General features: G+C 31.7%; 2 protein-coding genes across 16 annotated transcripts in view; one reads left to right on the top strand and one right to left on the bottom strand.

Moving 5' to 3' along the window:
• Window positions 1-1,977: 1,977 nt before the first annotated feature.
• On the top strand, window positions 1,978-10,089 carry LOC148230204 (zinc finger Y-chromosomal protein 1-like). 9 transcript variants are annotated; one of them, XM_088198645.1, is made up of 8 exons: window positions 1,978-2,220; window positions 2,289-2,420; window positions 2,482-3,027; window positions 8,227-8,429; window positions 8,553-8,666; window positions 8,728-8,928; window positions 9,417-9,633; window positions 9,692-10,089. In XM_088198645.1, exons 1-8 carry the CDS (start codon window positions 2,089-2,091, stop codon window positions 9,992-9,994), a joined length of 1,848 nt encoding a protein of 615 aa, XP_088054771.1. In that variant the 5' UTR covers window positions 1,978-2,088; the 3' UTR covers window positions 9,995-10,089. The 9 variants fall into 9 exon arrangements, with proteins under 9 accessions (XP_088054771.1, XP_088054772.1, XP_088054776.1 ...); XM_088198646.1 differs by having other exon boundaries at window positions 1,983-2,220; window positions 2,482-2,583; XM_088198650.1 differs by having other exon boundaries at window positions 2,005-2,220; window positions 2,482-3,289.
• Window positions 10,090-11,436: 1,347 nt separating this feature from the next.
• Window positions 11,437-20,503, bottom strand: part of DPCoAC (dephosphocoenzyme A carrier) — a 35,883-nt gene continuing 26,816 nt past the window's right edge. For 4 of the 7 annotated variants that reach the window (XM_088198725.1, XM_088198721.1, XM_088198723.1 and 1 more), the window contains exons 2-9: window positions 16,310-16,450; window positions 15,595-15,736; window positions 15,341-15,529; window positions 13,354-13,473; window positions 13,135-13,280; window positions 12,749-12,848; window positions 12,466-12,549; window positions 11,983-12,403 (exon numbers count right to left, since the gene is read on the bottom strand). In XM_088198725.1, coding sequence (XP_088054851.1) covers window positions 12,256-12,403; window positions 12,466-12,549; window positions 12,749-12,848; window positions 13,135-13,280; window positions 13,354-13,473; window positions 15,341-15,529; window positions 15,595-15,736; window positions 16,310-16,394 — 1,014 coding nt within the window. In that variant the 5' untranslated portion in view covers window positions 16,395-16,450 and the 3' untranslated portion in view covers window positions 11,983-12,255. Of the gene's footprint in view, window positions 12,404-12,465; window positions 12,550-12,748; window positions 13,035-13,134; window positions 13,281-13,353; window positions 13,474-15,340; window positions 15,530-15,594; window positions 15,737-16,309; window positions 16,451-20,503 lie in introns of those variants that run through there. The other 3 variants (XR_015811496.1, XM_088198726.1, XM_088198727.1) reach the window with 3 other exon arrangements.

Below are 20,503 nucleotides of genomic sequence, written 5' to 3'. Positions count from 1 at the left end.
TATATCATGGTATGAAAGGTGAATGATTGTTTATATTAAAAAATATATGCGGAAGGCTGGAAGATTGGATATTGTTCGTCTTATTTATGTTCATAGAATAGAAAATGTTTCTTTATCGCTGTTAAAATCAATTGCTGTTATTAAAATATTATATTATATATTAATATATTCTTACATACAAATTAAATATAATGTAAACGTTGTATATTAGAGTTTATTATATCTAATCGTTCAACTTTTAACTATTATATTTGTATACAAATGTTAAATCCTTGAATTCCTATACGAATAAGTTATAATTAAAAAATATATTCATCTAATTCCATCCAAATAAAATGCCTTGACCATGCTGCCTTAATTAGTTACGTGTTAGATTACTAACAAACTTTATATAAACTGACGCTTCTTTCATTATAAGTATTGTTTGATGTTTCAAAGTTTTATTATTATACATTACAATTTTGTATATATTAAAAATATATTGAATAATTACTATTAAATTCTCAAGTTTTCACATCTGAATAAATAAATAAATTAAAATCACACATCATTGCGTTTTATTTCATATTAAACAATAATTAAGGTTAGTAGTTTAGTAAAACACACACTACTTCTGACTAATTCTATGATTAGTGCGAGTAAAACTTTAGCACTATAATTTATCAAGATATATCCTTCTCAACATTTCCTTATTACAAAATAATAATGTCATACATTTTCACTTGTATGTGTTATTATATCTTAACATATTATTTATGAAAAATGTATCTGCGCAGCTGAGTATCCCTTATTGTAGATGTTGAATGTATTGATTATTTCAATATTATTAATTTTAATTAATAATATTTACATAATATTGTGTATGGGGATCTTAAATAATTACCCAGTAGAAAGCGACAATTGAACAAAGTTACTTTACAAACAAAAGAACAAATAATAACAGCGACAATCTTTCGAAAATGTTTCACGTTAATCACTGCAAACAAACATACTGTTTGTAAACAAGTAAACTGTGTTGTAATCATCGAAACAATGCCACAATGATTTCGCTTATAAATGTTCACTCGGCAGACAAACTCGTGCTTCGATGAAGTGAATAAATATTATATGCTGAGCTTTATAATTCGATCATAAAACTTATTAAACAATTTTGCCATTCATACAACCATGCAAGCTATTCTCAAAAAGAAACATACAAAAGAAACATTCGAAAATAATTGGAAAAAGAAGTACAGACATGCTTACATCTAGCATATTGCATTATAGTTAGCTTGCATATTGATATGTTAAAAATATGATATGAGTGTATTGGCCTAAACAATTATTACTTCTCAGAAGTCGAAAATTCCAGTCAAAGGCAATAAAATCGAAAGAACGCTCTGTAACGAGCGTTTCCACTGCAACGGCGACAGCACGATTTTATTGCTTTTGGCGTGGATTATTGACTTCTGAAAAGGAACAATAGTTTTTTGCGCTCTCCTATTGGTCAAAATTTGGTTTAGATATGCTTCATTCGATTCTTATATATTGTAAGTCGTATTATTGTTATAAAATTATTAAGATGAACACTAGATAACTGAGTATTTGACTATGATGCCAACGGCACAATTTTATTGCTTTTGACTTAAATTCTGAACAGGGACCTCCTTGAATTTGACCATAAAAATGCACATTAATAAAAAAAACTACCACTGATTCTGACTGATCAACTTCCCCCCCCCCCCCCAGTAAAAATCCAAAATGACGTTCCTGGCTATTGTCTCATATGAAATATTCAATTAGTTTAAATATATGCTTTTGTATATATGTGATATATAATTTATTATAATGAAAAAGATTTATTTTAATTTTCGCGCATTTTAATCTAGAAGACAAGAGGAAAGCCTATATTTTAAATCTAGCAAAAAAAATGTTGTAACTAAAATAGTAACTACTTAGAAACAGATTTTAAAATATAATTTATAGACAAAAATATTTGTATTAGGACCAAAAATAAAAATAAACATAACAAATGTCAAACAAGAGACGCTCATTTGACATTTCATTTGTATTGTACGTTCTTTTTTAAGTGAAACTTTAAATAAAAAAATGGATTTAGATACTAAAACCTTACCCTCAGGTATAGAGTATTGTTCAGTTTGTGTCAATAGTGACGTAAAACTCAAATCCATGTCGAAAGACAATTATGAAAACTTGTTGTGGAGCTTAACAAACACAGATGTAAGTATTTAATATAGTAATTAATAATTTGAGTGCTCTAATTGATTCTTTACTATGATAATGTGCAGCTTTCTACCAGACCAGCCCCGCATTGGATATGCTTCAAGTGCGAGTATCATTTAACAAACTTCCAAGCTTTCAAACTCATGTGTTGCGAAGCTGACGAATTAATTAAACAATACATCGACAATAAAAAACAGGTCTATTAATATTTTTATATGTGTTATATTAATATGTAATTATTTTTAATTTATATTGTAGGTCAATCTGTTGAAACTTAAATCTGAGCAATCAAGATTGTTAAAATTTAAAAGCTTATCAATTGGCAAAACCTTATGTATTGATATTTTACCGTCCAGCGATGTGAGTGAAAAGAATTTTACCGTTTCATCGTCTCATTCCGAAATTATATGTGACGAAACGGAAGTTAATAGTTTCTGTGCAGTCAAAGTTGAGATAGATATCAGCGATTTTGATGATAATGTTTCTGATAGTTCGTGGAGTGATAGTTGTAATAAGCGACTTAAGAGTAAACAGAACGTAAAGAAGAGAGTCGGTAAAAGAAAAAGTGTTATTGAAAGCAACGCAAAATCAGACGATTTAAAATCTAAAAAGTTGAAGAATAAAATTATAATAGACAAAACGCAGGTGCAGGAAATACGACTCACTGATGACGATGTGATGCTCGAGAGGAAGGATAGAATGAAAAGTGATAAATATATAAACGCTCTTTACAAATGTGAGATTTGTGTTCTTGGTTTTGCGCATGAATATGTGCTCAAGAATCATATGAAAAAACATAGTGAGGTTGGAATAATATATTTAAAGCGTTTGAATAATTAGACTCAAACAATATTTTTGTCATTGTGATAATTTTCATTCCTTTTTCCGATAATTATTTTAGTAATTTTCAAACCCCAACACTTTTTTTGTATTTGTGTCTGTTAATATTATTTGTTTTATTTGTTTTACTTTAGACCTCTTAATTATTGGACTCGCTTGAAGGATTAATATAGTTTCTGTCGCGGAATCGTATAGTGTGAATACCTCCTTCAAGTGAGCTGCAAAGGTATCGGCCTTTTCCTTATCACTTCTAGCCCATCTATTGTTTTCGTTTATAATTGACGGTGAGTGTGTTATGGGTTGCTTTAGCTTCTTCGTAGCTTTCTACAGCGTGTAATCGTTGCTTTTTGCGGCTGACAAGTTCTTCAAGTAATTTTGAGTTGTCTAATAGAGTCTTGAGTTCTTTAACGGCTATATTAAATTTTGTTTTGTCGCTTGGTAATCTTGATTGTTGCTACTTTTTGTGTAGCTTACGTTTTTCTGCTATTTTTTTTGTTAATATTACGGGTTGATTTTCAATTTTTTTATTTGTATTAAAATTGGGTGTGGTTTTTCAAGCTGCAGTTTGAATTGTCTTTGTTAAGTGTTATGCTTCCACTTCACTCTCCGAAAGTAGGCGACAGTTGGCCAAGGACGGGAAATATAATGTGAAAATTCGGGCTTACTTCGGTCGAGCTCGGTTGTCCCCGCGCTAAAATCTCTCGCAAGTTCTCCGAGGTCACCGCGAACGGGAGGTAAACTGGGGGTAATTTTGGTCGAGGCGGCCGACTTCGTCGCCTCCAAAAATTCCCTCGCTTTCCGAAAGTAATACCCGAAGACGCTTCGAGCGCGAGCGGCGAGATACTTCCCCTTTCGCTCTCTCGCGTGACGAGAGAGAGAGATAGAGATGGTTTATCGCAAACTGAGATAGAACGATTCAATTTTAATATGGGCGTCTTCACGATCGCGCCACTGTTTGGTATTTTTGCCCGATCTGGACGGCCAAAATTATTTCACCACTTTAGTTGATTCCATAAGTGCTCTTAGTCAAATATATAATATTATAAGTGCTAAAAAATACAATTATTTAAAGTATTTCTTTAATTGTAGGCCCGAGGAATAGGAATTCCGTGTTGAACGGTCGTGCGAATTTCGCCGCGTAGCGTAAAAAAAAAATTGTATATGTCACAAATTTGCTGTTTTTTATTAAGAAAAAGTATTTGACTAGCATTTTATCATACTCGGTATCGTTTTTTTAAATATGTATATATTTAGTCATTCCAAACAAATTTTTATTTTATTTCATTAGTACGCGATCCACAATTTGACGTTTACTGATTTTACCACGGTAACCATATTATTAAAAAATTACAATCATTACAAAACTGTATTTTAAATTTGACGTTAACATTTCTTTAATTGTAGGCCCGAGGAAGAGGAATTCCGTGTTTAACGGCCGTGCGTAGCGTAATAAAAAAATTTAGCCGCGTAGCGTAAAAAAAAAAAATTGTATATGTCACAAATTTGCTGTTTTATATTAAGAAAAAGTATTTGACTAGCATTTTATCATACCCGGTATCGTTTTTTTTTAAATATGTGTATATTTGGTGATTCTGAACAAATTTTTAGGTCGTAACTTTCGCGACTAAGCCCCGTCCCATTTTTAAGAATAATACATTTTTAAGGTATGCAATGTGTTAAAAACCGCAAAAATCCGCAGTCAATTTTGCATGTATCATAAAGAGAAAGACCTAAGCTATATATTGTATATAAAATCTCAATTCAGCAAATTGACTTTCCATACTTTTCCTTAAAAAATAATAGAAATTATTCATTAGTTGCACACTTGAACGTTTCCTGTTTATTATTTATTAGTGACAGTGAAGCCTCGATTCAACATAAAATGTCTTATTTACTAACATTGATCTATTCCGGTGCATTGCAATCATCCACCATCTCCTTTTTCTCCATTTGGCTTTAATTTTTTTTGTGTTTAAAACACGCACGTAGTTATAATACGCGAGGTTGAGAAGCGTGCACGCGTATGAAATTCCCGGCTGTGCGAACGCTATTCGAAAAACTGCGACCTTGACCGACTTCGGTCGAACTTCCACTAGGACAACTTTCGGAGAGTGAAGTGCGGGTAATAGACCGCTTATTCTACTTCATCAAAGCTTTCTCTGAACATTCGCAATCAATTTTATCGTTATGTAAAGTCGAAGTTTGTTGTTTGTTGATTAAATTCGTTTGTAATTTTACTAGTATCGGCGAATGATCCGATGACAGCTCAAAACATGATTCAGCTAGAATTTGTATTAGATATATGCCTTTGACAATGCAGAAGTCAATCAAGTCGGGTAGTTTTTTCTGATCAGTTGGCCAGTATGTTGGTTGTCCTGTGGAGATCCAACCAAGTTATTTTCCACTACCGCTTTATACAACCATTTTCCTTTATTGTTTTTTAGTCTTGACTCTCATAGAAGATTTTTGGTAATATAATTCCCTCCAACAATAAATTTATTTCCCAGTTTTCTGAAAAAATATTGATAGTTTTCTTTTTTAATATTGTACTTTAAAAACAATGATGAGTTACAATCTTGAATTTAAACGTTAGTCGCTTGAAGATATTCTTCTTAAAATTTTTCTTCTTCATAATGCTGAATATTGTTTTTAATTATTACTGCTGTGCCTCCGAGTGCAGTTCCGTCTGGGTGTCTCGTGGAATAAACACAGTATACAAGTATTTTGAAGTGAGTTTTTTCCGTAAAATTTGTTTCGAAGACCAGCAAGACATCTATGTCTGAGAAAAAAAATATTTCCTGTGTGTGTTGTGATAAACCGTTGGCGTTCCATATGCCAATATGTAGTAAGATGGTCATTTTACAATTTTAGAAACAACTACTGTTATTAAGTTGAGCATGGTGATCATTTGTTGCATTAGCTCTTTCATCATTTTTTTATTTTGGATGAGTCATTGTTTTCTTCTAATATTTCCAACGGTTGCGCAACGTCATTTCTAACTTTTTGTGCATACGTTGGTTTGTTCTCGGTTGACTGTTGTATTTACTATTAGTACTATTTGTATTTATTTTGTTCGAAGTTGGATGCTGTTTTTGTTAGAGTTGCTTATATACCAGACCTCTATAATTTGCTGCGTGGTTTCCATTGAAATGTGCACATTTTACATCATTAATTTTGTCTTTCCTTTGACATTCGCCAGTTAAATGCGTCCCTACAAACTTCACACACCTTGGTGATTTATTACAATAATTTTTGATGTGACCGTATGTTTGGCATTTCATACATTATGGTATTTATTTTTTAACGTGCGGAGCTTCAAATTTTACAACCATATTCATTAAAAATTTTATCTTATATATATATATATATATCTTTATTATGTTGTTTTAGTTCCAGATCGATGTAAAACAGTGACATTGTTTTTTGTAAAATGTTAAAGATATTTCTTACAAAATGTCGTTCATATTTTAGTTCGTCCTTTAAAGATTCCTGGTCGGACGATGAATGTAGATTTTTTAATACTATTCTATAGTTACTCTCCTGTTTTTTTTTTTTTTTGATACGAATTAAAGTCTGTTTTTCTTTCCTTTACGACATTAATAGTTGTGATAAATATAACCAGTTTTTAGTTGAAATTTAACCTCTTCACTGTTGGTTGTCTTGCTTGTATATTTGATAGTTATTGAGTTTAATGATGTTATTAAGCGTTTAATATCTTTGACCCCGCTACGAAGATCGGTGGTGATTTTAGTTATCTATGGTACAGATTTTAATATTTTTTCCGTTTTCTTCTTAGAGTCCAATGTATTTGTTTTTTGTTTGTGCTTCTCCGAGTCAGTAAATGTTTATTTTTGTTTAGACTAGATGTTCTGGACTTCTTGGCCTCTTTCTATTGTTTGTTGTCACTGTTTGCATTTGTCCATATTTTTTGCGGCGCCAGTGGCGCGATGCACTTGATCGGCCGTGATAACAGTAATTTTTTATTTATACACGCGCACTCACTAACTATACTTGGACTTTGGATTTACGTTTGTTATTCGAACGACCGTTTCGATTGAGTATCGATTTGTAACTTAAAAAAATTCTATTAAAAGTCCAAATTTGTAAAGACGATTTTGGCGTCCTCTGGTCGCCCAGGGCCGCTGCCCCCTCCCCCCCCCTATATTATATGCTGTCCTATGCAACTCAATTTGACAGTTGCGAAACGTACATTTGCTGTTCAAACCCAAATACCCGAATTTACCAAACCCAGCTTGACCTAATGAACGTTTTAAAAGTAATTATAGTTTTAGAATTTTCATTAAATCAAGTCCAAAACACCAACTAAACCAACTCTCGGCGGAAAATAAGCAGTACAGACAAACGTCACATCTCGCATATTGCTCCATAGTTAGTCTGCACTTCGATATTACACTGTTTTAAAAATATGATATAAGAGTATTGGTCAAAGTGAATTCAAATCGAATTTTGGTCAATAGGAAAGCGCCAAAACAATTATCACTTCTCAGAAGTTAAGAATTCACGTCAAAAGCAATAAAAACGTGTCGGCGCCACGATTTTATTGCTTTTGACGTGGATTTTTGACTTCTGAGAAGGGATAATTGTTTTTTGCGCTTTCCTATTGGTCAAAATTCGGTTTAGATATGTTTCATTCGATTCTCACTTATTGTAAATCGTAATATTGTTGTAAAAAATCTTAATATGAACGCTACGACGACTCCACTGCTATGTGACCAGAAAAATGCATATCATTTACTGAAATCGAAGTATTAAAAAAACGACCACCGACTGGCTAACCTTAAAAAAAGCTAAAATGACTTCCCTACTGATCCCCCATGATCCTCAGTGACATAACTTGGTGTCAAAATTAAATCATCTTCAAGCAACCTGACATCCACACTTGTTAATTTGCCTATGGCCGTAGTGATCCAGCTTCCTAATACGCTGTCATTTATGAGGTCTGATTCATGTTTTATTATATTTTTTAGTTTTAGACATTATGTCGCATTATGTCATGAAGGTTTTCAATAAATAAATAACACAAAGTGCAATAACGATAATTTTAAGGAAATTGTAAAACAAAAATGTTTTTGAATCTAATAACCAGAACACTTCACTATTAAACTGTAAACAGTATGTTTATTTTATTAAATTTGATTACAGGAACGAGGCTCACACGTTTGCTCTATTTGTACAGTGCGTTTCGGTAATGTACTATATCTAAATAATCACTTGAGTTTACATTACGATAGATTGATCTGTAACATTTGCGGGAAACAAGTCGACGGTAAACGAAGACTGGCTGATCATTTGGCGATGCACGCTGGTCGAACTTATACTTGTCTCACATGCAACGCTTTATTTAAGTATGTATATTTGCCCATTATATTATTATTTTAATTAGAAAAACTAAAAATAATAATTATTTTGGGGAGCCATAAATTTTTATGATGCTTTAAATTGTATCATAGTCTTATATTCATTTATAGGAATAGATCAACCTTAAACAATCACAAAAGGAACAAGCACAAACAATGCGAGTATAAATGTGAAACTTGCAATAAAATCTTCAGAGTGAAAGAACGCCTCAAAGAGCACGAATTGTAATTTTATAATACTATATACTATCCGAAGCATTTATAATATTATTATAATCCATTTCAGAAGACACTCGGCTCCGAAGTATCCTTGCGATATATGCGATAAGAGATTTTTCACTGTCCACAAATTAGCATATCACAAAATGAAGCATACGGACAATCGTCATCATTATTGCGTGGAGTGTGATATGTACTTCAAATCGGAGTCTCTACTCAAGAATCATCTGTACAACGCGGCTAAGCATGTTGATCCTTCTTTACTACAGTGCGTTTTTTGCTGTATTTTTTTAGACTATCGATAAAGTCAGCATGATTAATAATCATCAGCTTCATTTATAAAAAAAATTGTACTTGATGTCAATGTATAACACTATTTTTGCTACAAAGAAAAACAGCTATTTTTATATTTATATTTAGACTTGTCAATTTAACTTTTGAAAATCATTTTTCAATACCTACGTTGCCAAATATACATTTAATTTAAGGTGACCAGATGTCCTCAACAATTATTAATGAGATTTTTTCTGCTGTATCCTTTGTCCGGGTCCTTTTGCGAAGTGTTTTCTGATCCGTTTAAATATATAATCGAAACTCGTGCTTGTATCATGCCGATGAATAAAAAAAATCCTCAGACTTATTTATCCGTGAGGCAGAATACAAAGATTATTTCTCTTCCTTTTTTTAATAATCCATTTTTCTATACAATTTTAAATCATAATAGCCATAATAAAAATTATAATTCTGATATTTCAGATATCCATGCAACCAATGCGATAAAAAGTTTCGCTCCGAAATGCTCCTGACTCAACACATGAATGCGACACATTTGAATCGTAAGCCGTTCACCTGTGAAGTGTGTGCCTCTTCTTACGCGAGTCGTCAGGGCTTGAACTTTCACAGGAGGCTAGCTCATCAAGGTTACCGGATACCAAAGTCGCACACGTGCAAATGCTGCAACAAATCCTTCACGGTAAGATATGCGATAAACTTTTTGACCTATTCGTTGCTAAGATTTTGTTTGTTTTCAGTCTAAAGGTATCCTCGTCAATCACTTGAGGGTACACACTGGTGAGAAGCCGTTCGAGTGCTCTCAGTGTCATCGAAAATTCTCTCAAAAGTCATCGCTGAGGACTCACATCAGGCTTGTGCATTTAAAAGTTAAACGCCATGTTAAAAAGAAAGAAAAAACCGAAGACGCTGATAAGAAAGTAAAGAAAGACGTCGATCAAAACGACGATAAAACTTTCGTATCGGCGATGATTACGAACAATGCTGAAAATGAAGAATCTTCTTATTTTAATCGTCAATCACATACCGAGCAATATCCGTAGTACAATAAATGTCTAGTGTAGGACTGAGAGTTGCACAAAAAAGATTCTATTTATAAAAACATGACTTGCATCAACAATAAATGAATCTTTCCAAATGTCTGTTTTTATATCTAAGAGCATGTGGAATCTGCTGACCTGTTTGTTTATATTGCATTCAAAATCACTATTTTATTGCTTTTGACGTGAATTTTTGCATTCTGAGAAGTGATAATTGTTTTTGCGCTCTCCTATTGACCAAAATTCGGTTTAAATATACTTTGATCAGCCCTCTTATATTATAAGTCCATAATAATATTGGTAAGGATAGTTATCATATTTTTAAAACATAGTGTAATATCGAAATGCATACAAACTATTGTATTTTGAACTTGACCTAATAAAAGTTCTAAAATTATAATTAGTTTTAGAACTTTCATTAGGTTAGGTTTGGGTTTGAACAGCAAATGGACGTTTCGCAACTGTCAAATTGAGTTTCATAGACATTTTAGTGCCTATCAATTAAATTATATTTTCACTAGTAGAAATATATATCTACTGGTGAAAATATATTTGTACTTTACCAAAAAATACACATTCACTGTAACATTTATACATCGGATGTAAATATATATATATATATATATATATATATATATATATAGAAAAGTTGCAATCATATAATTTTACTATCACCCGCCAGATCATTTATATTTTCACTGGTAAATATATATATATATATCTACTGGTGAAATATATATATATATGTATTCCGATATGATTTTACTAAAATGACATATTGTAAGAAATATTTTCGGGATAGATTCGAGAGTTTTTTCTAGATTTTCTTCTAGGAATAACTACATAAAACTGAATGTATTATTTATTTATTTTGCTGCATTAAATTCAGTTGTCAAATTACTGATAATACAATCTATAAAAACATTAAATTTATATAATTCAGCTGGTACTGTTGTTGATTTTTCGTTTTTTCTTTGCTTCTTCCTTAGGTATTCGTTCTGAATTTTCAGATTGAATACCTAAATTTACCGCTACTAATTTAAATTCGTTGAGTATTTCCTCTTATGTCCCTTTGAATAATAATGTTTATTGTGAAAGTAAAGTAAAGCTAGAAAGTGGGTACTTTTGAAGGCAATGTTCCGCTCCTTTTATTTATTGTATGTATAAAAAGGGCTGAAGGAACTTATACCTGAAATACATACATCTAAAACAACTGTAGTTTTCATATTCATTATTTGAGGTCGGTTTTTACTTTTATTAACATATATTCTTGCTATGATTTTTTCCAAAGTCGGGCCCTTGGAATTTGACCTCTCTTTTGGCAGGCCTGGTCAGACATATAATTGTAGTAATAATTTTTATTACGATAAAGTTAATGTATAAAAACTTGCATTTTTAATGGCATGTGTTGTTAGATAAGGTTGTGATAAATTATAGAATAAACAAACGGTATATATAAATTTATTCATTGGCAATACAATCGATCACAGTATAAGATAAACCTCCAGAATAACCCACTGTGCTTTTTCTTGATAAATATTACAAAATAATATCAATATATTTCGTGAAACAAGCATCGATCGACACAACAGCGTTAAACTATGGCAGTCAAACTGCAAAAATCTATATAACAAAAATATTATCGATTTGTTTATAATATTAAACGAGTAAAATTTAGAAAAGCATGAGCATTAACGTCAATGCGTCAACGAGTATTATATTTATATTTATATATATATATATATGTATATTATATTGAGAACTATTATTGTCTGAAAATTTGACTTTAACAATATTTTATTATACAATAGAAAAAAGTCGTTAACAGGGCTAAAATATTAGTATCATATACAAATAGACTGTGGAATGATTCTAAAAAAGCTACTTATGTATATAAACATAATAAAAGTGATAATATTAACAATTTAGAAATTGACTAGTTGATCACATTTTATAAGAACACATCAATTAACGATAGCAATAAAAATGCATTTAAAGTATATAACAATAATTGCACATGTATTAATTAAAAATAGCTTTAAAATGGCATATATAAACTTGCACAAAATCATAAGTGATAAAAAAGGTCAAGATTTAAAAATTAGTGTTGTTACGACCGTACAAAAGACACCACCCCTTTTTTTCGGTACTTTCATGTACAAATTCTGTGATGTCATGGTTTTTGTGAGAATGACGTTGGCCATAATATTCTTCATAGACGTATCACATTTAATTAGCACCACTTGTTCTTTCAACGATGAGCGTTAACTGGTCGAATTGTAAGAGGCGCACATGCTCCGCAACCATTGTCTGATGCTATCGTGACTGGCGAAGCTAATGCCGACGGCGATCGGCCCCTTTACCCAGTTCATGCTCAAGCCTTTGAAAAAGCCACCTTTGATTCCCTCATCTCTGTCAAATTAACAATTTAGATTGGATCAAAAGATTAAGGGGCGATCTATATAAATAATTACCTATATATTCTTCGTAAGGTTCCGATGATCGTCTTGTATTCATTATATCCGTCTTTGTTTTTTCTAGCAGTCTGCATTCTTCGCCTATATAAAATTACATCTAATTAACATCAATTAGTTTTTAAAAAACTACAATATGATTATTTATCGCCACTAAGTCATTATGGCTGACCACCCCCAAGAATACCGAACATGTTCATGAAACGTTATGCTTATATTAAATCCGATAACTCAATTGTATAATTAATATACTAAAAAACACTTGAAACATTAAATATCTTACCTAACAATATCCAATGGATAACTCGATGATTGTCCTAACATTCCAGCAATACCGCCCAAGAGTAAATTCACCCATGCAGATTGATTTTCTCCGAAGCGATCTACAATTACACAAATTCAAAATGAACCCTAAATCAATACTTCAATCTGGAAGTGCAGTAAAAAGTATGACTATAACTATTTTCTTTTTTTACAATAGTGCAAGTTTCAAGTGTCTTTGCTCTCTCTTAATCTAAATTAAAAAATAAATTAGTCTTCTGGATGTAGAGGTTTATATTGTGTCAAATCTATTCGATATCGGTGGATGTGAACCAGAAATAAAAATATGAATCAGAATAAGATAGAATAAAACACTGGTTGAATGTGTTCAAAAATGAGATGGCTCACCTTGATACAAGCGCTTCAACGAGTCATAAGTGTAGAACGATACGCCGGCATACGGAATAACGCCGAAGACGGTAGGCCAATACCCTCTGAAGAACGTGGTCCAACCTTCCACGTGCCAAATTTTCGTAAACACTTGCCAAAGTGTCCTACCGACGTGAATCACGATTAGGACATATCTCATGCTCCGATTTTATTATGCACTATCGATAAGATCTTTACTTGTATTCTAAATGCGTCGTGACGGCCATTCGCGCTCTGGCCAGGTCCAATGGGTAAGTCAAAGATTGGGACGTAATACCGGCTAGGGAGCCGGCTATGAACAGCAACACGGGTGAATTTCTGTAATTAAACAATAATATAAAATGATCAGGCGTAAGCCCAATGAGTTACTACAGTAGCCATAAATTATATATTATTACTTAGATAACTTATTGGTAACATTCCGCATTAGAACAATGGCGTTTTATGAATCACCCCTCGAAAGAGACCATAATTAAAACAAAACGTGATTTGAAAGCACCAAGAAATAAAAATCGCTACAGACTTAAAAATTACGAGACCCTTAAACTATAAGCAATAATAATTGTGGTCAGTATGTCTATGTACTCATTGAACAGCAAAAGATCTATGGGATTGTCACATTTAAGACAGACTGTTTCTCATATTTTTAAAAACCGAATTGATTTAACGTTTGCCAATATTTTTAGGTTGATTCAAACGCACGCCCTTAAATATCTCAAATAAACAGACTTATACCAGTTTCAAGAACAACGGCCAAATATTGTTTTAGTGGCAGTTCTTTAAGGAAAACTTTGAAACTCTTGACTTCGACATTATTATCGAAGAGAATTGTTACAAATCAACTGCGTTACAAATCATTATGAATCAACCCTCGAGAAAAATTGACAATTAAATAAAACGCCATATGACAGCACCCAGAACTAGAAATCGCCACAGATTTTTAAAAATGTAAGCAAATTACGTTTACGAAAAAGCGACACTTTTTTCAAATCAAATTAATCATTGTGGTCAAATCTGGTTAAAAATCGGTACATACTTTTTTTGTTAACAATTTTAAATGCCAATAAAAATAATACTGCATAAAATAATTAGGATAAAATTGACTACATATAACAAAATATGAATGTATAATTTATGTTATTAATCTCTGTGACAAAAAATTGTAACCAATTTCAATGTCAACGAAATAATGTATATAGAAACGTGTCACACATAATCTTAAAAAACAATAACAAAATTCTAAATATGATTTAATACATTTTATTTTATCTACTTTAAAAATTCATAAATATAATAATTGATATCCAAAAAACGAGACCTTATTGAAAAAACTAATAATGCAGTTTATTGAAATCGGCAACGTATCTTATTAGCAAAACTTATTAGCTCAATATTAAAAGACTTATAGAGAAAGTTCGTAATATTCGTTGAGGTGCCAAATACACGTTTTGCAATAAATACGTTGATATTTTTAACAGATTCCATATTTTAAATAGTTTCAAGCTATTTTGAAGATGGTAATAAAAAAGTGTGATGTTTTGATATATAAATATGTATTCGGCATTGAAATCGGAGCTCTTCCCTTTAAGAACTTTATTGCCAATTAGCATATAAATCATATTTTTAAAAGCCAAGTGTTTATTAGCATTTCTACATATTTTTTAATGATGTATATGCAATGTAATATTAGATTTGTAAACATTTGTACTTATAATATTTTCAATTTTAACATATTTTTATAGATAACAGTTGTCCAATCGTCAGATTATTGGCAAAAACAATGAAATAAATATTTTTATCAGCTCTTTTTAAATGCATTTATTTTCGCATCTTTGGGCTGTTGACATACATCATCATGCTAATTTTGCTAAAGGGTCACACATGTTTTGATTGGATCAGTTTAATTAATTCAATCAAAATTTGACGTCTTTAGGCAATAGCGCAGATTCCATCGGTAATGTGTTAAGAAACAAATTTTTGAATTTTTACTTCAAAAAACTATTGGTTAGTACAACATATTAAGTTGCGCAGTGAGAAATTTCTGTACACGTAAAAATTTTGAAATGAATCAACAATTTGGAGATGCGTATCTCGTATGCTTATATAACCATCAACGCCTTTTATTAATTTATATATTCATCCTTTTTGAAGCATCAAAATATAAAAAAGATTCATTAATACGCACTTTGCTTGTTTAGGATCAGAAACGCCAAGCAAACCCCTCCATTGTTCGTAAGCTGTGAATTGTATAGCAGCGTAGGGTAGTATCCTGGCCATGGTTGCCGAATTTCCTCTCCATAGTGCCAGGACTCCTTCCTTTCGTGCCGTGTCGAATATAAACTGATACGCTGCATTCGCCGAATACGGTGTCTTTCTAAATTTTATTTCAAAAATGATTTTCTTATGAGTAATTGTATCGCAAGGAACAAAGGCGCACACCTGATCTGAAAGTTGATTTTGGTGCGGTCGAGTGGCGCAATAACAGTTTTCGCTAGAGCTCCGGCGCACGCCCCTGCTATCAAACTCGTCACCAAAATCTGGCTGCTGGTCAGCTGCGACACAATGTTCTTTTTATCGAGTACTACGGAATGTAAAATGCTAGCTATATTAAAACAATCAATAAATATATTTCAAGTATCATATTAGGTTTTGACACAAAAACATAAGTGTTATTACCAATGAACGCAATTGGCCCTTTAAAGTCAAGGTCAGAAATTATGATTAAAAGAGGGGGACTTCAGTTTGATAACAATGAGACTTTGTACTTCAAATTTAAGCTTACTGTCAACACTATATAATATTCAAGAACAGTACCAGTGGTACAAAATGGCGACATATGCCTAAAAATCTGGGTTCTTATCCCATATATAGACAATAATTTTTTTCAATTACTATCGCGTTTTAGTGATTATAATATATATTATAGTCATTACAGCTTACGTTTTTCTAGATTTTCCTAATATCGCGGATGAATAACTTAAATAAAACGAGTATTAATAATAGTTTATAATTAATAAAAAATATGTCACTGATTTACAGACTGATTTTAGTTTGCTTAGTTGTTGATTTTTTTTATCCAGCTGTAACGCATTGGGCTTACGATTGTCACATTACAACGAGACATTTGCAAGAAATAATTGAAGTAAATAAATACCTTGTTTTGGGGACACATCTTTGCTACTAATCCTACTACTGTTTTCCTTATCCTCGTTTGGTACGACATTCGTTTGATGCATCATCACAACTCAGATGCAAAATTTTCTCACGCCGATTTTTTCAAATGGCATTTTCAAATCTGAAATAAATAATTTTAATGTTGTTAATAAAACGGGGATAGCATTTTGAATTATAAACTTACACCCAAATAATATTAAGGCAGCAAAAAGCAGAAAAAATAATTTAAATCAACTTTGGGTCAGAATAAAAATTAAATTTCGGTCAGAATTATTAACAGCCTGGTCATAATTATATTATTCAGGGTCAGAATAAATATCAAATGGTTAAAATAAAAATAGCTAATGGTCAGAATAAAAATTTAGGATGATCAAAATTAAAATAATGAATGGTCATAATTATATTATTCAGGGTCAGAATAAATATTAAATGGTTAGAATAAATATAGCATATGGTCAGAATAAAAATATAGGACAATTATGTAAATTAAAAAAAAAATATTTATTAACATTATAATAATATTATTCATTAAAAAAACATTTTTTATTATAAATGGGCAGTAAATTATTAATTTAGAAAATATCTTATAAAATATTTTGCTCGCACAGACAGGTAAGGTGCAAGCGAGCGTTGTTCAGAATTTTGAACACCCCATAAATCTGCAATATATTTAATTGTATGTTGGACGCGAAAGTATTCTAAGCGAAGAACGAAACGGGAATAGCGACAGAGAGGCGGCGGAGAGCGGCAATACTCACAATGTTGCGGGCCCAACTAAACAAGTTGGCCCAAAAACACCTTGATAATGAATTAACAACATGCAAATGACAGATTGACCAGTTGTACCAGTCTTCAGTGTTACAGCAATAACAACACTATACGTTATTGCCAACTGAAAAAAATTATTCTTACCGTTTAATATAAATTCTGACCATCTAATATTTATTCTGACCACAATCGTATTAAATTTCTCACCCCAAAATACGATCCATTATTTAAAAATATTTTATTTGAATTTTGTTTTAGATAGTAGATAAGGGCAGATTAGAGTATCGTTAATTTATCTATATCCATCACTAATTAAATGACAGTGCTTCCTAAAGAGAGTAATATATTTTAAACATGGTCGTTTTAATTTTACTACTGTATTTTATGAATCGAAATGGTGACTCATTTTTTGCATTTTATATTTTTATAATAAAAATATAGTTTGATAAAGTATTATATATGTACATAAATATAAGTCTTTATTTGCATATAAACTTATATCAAACTATGTTTAGCTTGTTTATATAGAGCTATATAAATATAGCTTGATATATATGTCAAACAACAAGTGTCTCTTTTTTTAGAAACTGAGCCTTCACACACATAAGATGTGTTATATTAGTATTATTTGAATGCTATAAAAACTATTGTCCCATATACTCAGCAATTATATTTATACTAATACTAACATCAAAAGATCATTGGTAAATTTATATAAAGTCAAGATTAGTTATAATATTGAATTAATACTCATTTACCAGAAATTCTGATTTTTGCAGTAAGCAATTTGTATAAACATACAAATATGTATATAGTCTAAATAGCAGGGGCGTATATTCAGGGTGTGCTAGGTGTGCGGCGCACACCCGCAAAACCATCTAAAATATAAATTTAGAAATTTAGAAAATTTAGGGCATAAAGCGACATCATTTTGCATACAGTAGTATGCAAAATTATAAAATTTTAATATGCAGTGTATAGTATGCATTGGTATTTGTCATTCGCTCTAAAAGTTTCCGCGCGACCGACACGCTATGTATTACTCATGTGGCGCGCCGACCTTGAGTGCGGCGGCCGACTAAAGTAAATTGTTCCGAGATTTAACGGCTGAAGTCGTTCTGTCGGCTGGCAGCGCTCAGTAGTAAAATTGGTCTCGAATTTGGTGCACGTACTTCAAAAACTCTTGCGTCCGTCGCTGCTTTTTTATTACATTATATCACAATAACAGGTCACTCATTTTTTATATTTTGGGGTAAAATAGTTTATTATATTATTTACATATGATCAATACTTAATTTTCTATTCTAGATTATATTTTTTTATTTACCCCAATAATGATGAAGAATATTGTTGAAGATATTTGGAATAATCCATTTTCAAAAAGAAGTTATGAAATTAAATTGAAGATCATCAAAATTGGCAAACCACGTCCACCTCTTCCCAATTTATTTATGAAGCATAAAGACAATAAATGTGAATATACAAGACATTTTTCATTTTCATCATATGAACGAACTGAGTGGTTAACAGGCTGCGAACTTCGATCTAGATTGTTCTGTTGGCCATGTTTATTGTTTTCCAAAGAAAGAAGCGTGTGGAATAAAAGTGGATTTGCTGACCTTAGTCATCTGATAACGGCACTGAAAAAACACAAAAGAGCGCAGTCACACGTTCAATCATTTTTTTCTCTCAAAATGTTTGGAAAACAACGAATTGAAGTCATGATTGACGCTCAACGTAAAGCTAATATAAGTCAACATAATGAACAAGTTAATAAAAATAGAGAAATATTAAAACGAATGATTGACGCAGTAGTATATCTAGGAAAACAAGAACAACCTTTTCGAGGCCACGATGAGTCCTGTAATGCACTAAACAAAGGAAATTACCTTGAATTTTTAAATGCACTTCGAGAATACGATTCTGTTTTGGATACTCATTTAAATACTGCAACGGTGTTTCGTGGTACTTCCCCATCCATACAGAATGACATAATTGAAGCAATTGGTGATGTTATTAAAGATCATATTAAGGAAGAAGTAAATTCAGCAAATTTTGTCGCTATTATTCTTGACGAAACTTCAGATATAATGACGAACTCACAGCTCTCGACAGTTTTGCGTTTTGTTTATGAAGGTAAAGTTTACGAGCGGTTTATTGGCTTTACAGACGTTAGCTCTGATAAAACAGCCGATGGCTTATTTTGCCACGTTGTAAATATAATTGAAGAATTTCAAATTCAAGAAAAATTAGTTGGACAGACTTATGATGGGGCGAGTGTAATGAGTGGGCATATTAATGGTTTGCAAGCCAAAGTACTCGAAGTTTATCCATTGGCCATTTTTACACACTGCTATGCTCATATGTTGAATTTAACATTACAACAAGGTCTTTCCAATATAAAAGTGTGCAAATCATTCTTTCAAACTTTAAATGGATTGTCTGCATTCTTTTCGAAATCTTCCAAACGAATAAATGCTTTACAAGAGTTTGTAGGTAGAAGACTTCCTTCTGTTACACCTACAAGATGGAATTACACATCACGGTTAAGTAACACAGTGCAAAAATACAGAAATGAATTTACGGACTTTTTTCGAGACGTCGTGAAAAATTGTGAACTATGGGACCCCGACACTAATAAAAGCACGAGATTTTCTCAGCTTTTTGGAAGATTTTGAAACAAGAAAACTTCTCCACATATTTTCAAACCTTTTTGGAAAAACTGATGTGTTATACAACATTTTACAATCCAAATCTTTTGACATATTATATTGCTGTAAGAAAGTTACCGACATTTTGCAACAACTCAGACATGAACAGGAAAATAATTATAAAACATTATGGGATTCTTATGTAACGGAAGAAAATTATCCAAGACTGAGTAATGATTTGCTTGTTGAAGAAAAGCACGCGTTTAGCCAACTATTTAATACAATAGTTGAATACCGTTTTTCTTCAATGTCCAAATTGGAATATTTTCACCTTCCGGAGAAAGAAAAATATGAACAATATAAAGGAAAATTTCCAAATGAATTACTTACCAAACTGCAACAATTCTATGGAACATTATTTGATTATATAAGTTTAAAAAATGAGCTTGCTGTTCTTTATCATTTGCCTGAATTTGCAGAGAAATCTGTTCATGAGCTTGTACAATTTATGAACACAAATAATCTTGAGTCAGGTTTTCAGGAAATAGATAAATTAGGCAAACTAATATTAACTCTTCCAAGCAGTACTGCTTCAGCAGAACGTTCATTTTCTGCTCTGAAACGAATTAATAATTGTTATCGAAGTACCCAAGGCCAAGAAAGGCTATGTGGCCTTAGCTTGATTTCTATAGAAAAAGAGATCCTTATGGACATTAAAAAGAAGAGCACTTTTTATGACAGCGTGATAGAAAAAT

This window comes from Plectrocnemia conspersa, unplaced genomic scaffold (assembly GCF_051122295.1).
Source record: "Plectrocnemia conspersa isolate PC_06_02 unplaced genomic scaffold, ASM5112229v1 ptg000011l, whole genome shotgun sequence".
Classification (NCBI taxonomy): domain Eukaryota; kingdom Metazoa; phylum Arthropoda; class Insecta; order Trichoptera; family Polycentropodidae; genus Plectrocnemia; species Plectrocnemia conspersa.
This window is presented reverse-complemented; position numbering and strand designations above follow the sequence as displayed.

What these genes read in the sequence shown, in the direction of transcription:
- LOC148230204 (XM_088198645.1), top strand. Translation starts at nt 2,089, where the DNA reads ATGGATTTAGATACTAAAACCTTACCCTCAGGTATAGAGTATTGTTCA. An exon ending in ACATGCAACGCTTTATTTAA is followed by an intron (nt 8,430 to 8,552) that starts GTATGTATATTT and finishes ATTCATTTATAG; the next exon opens with GAATAGATCAACCTTAAACA. An exon ending in GTTGATCCTTCTTTACTACA is followed by an intron (nt 8,929 to 9,416) that starts GTGCGTTTTTTG and finishes CTGATATTTCAG; the next exon opens with ATATCCATGCAACCAATGCG.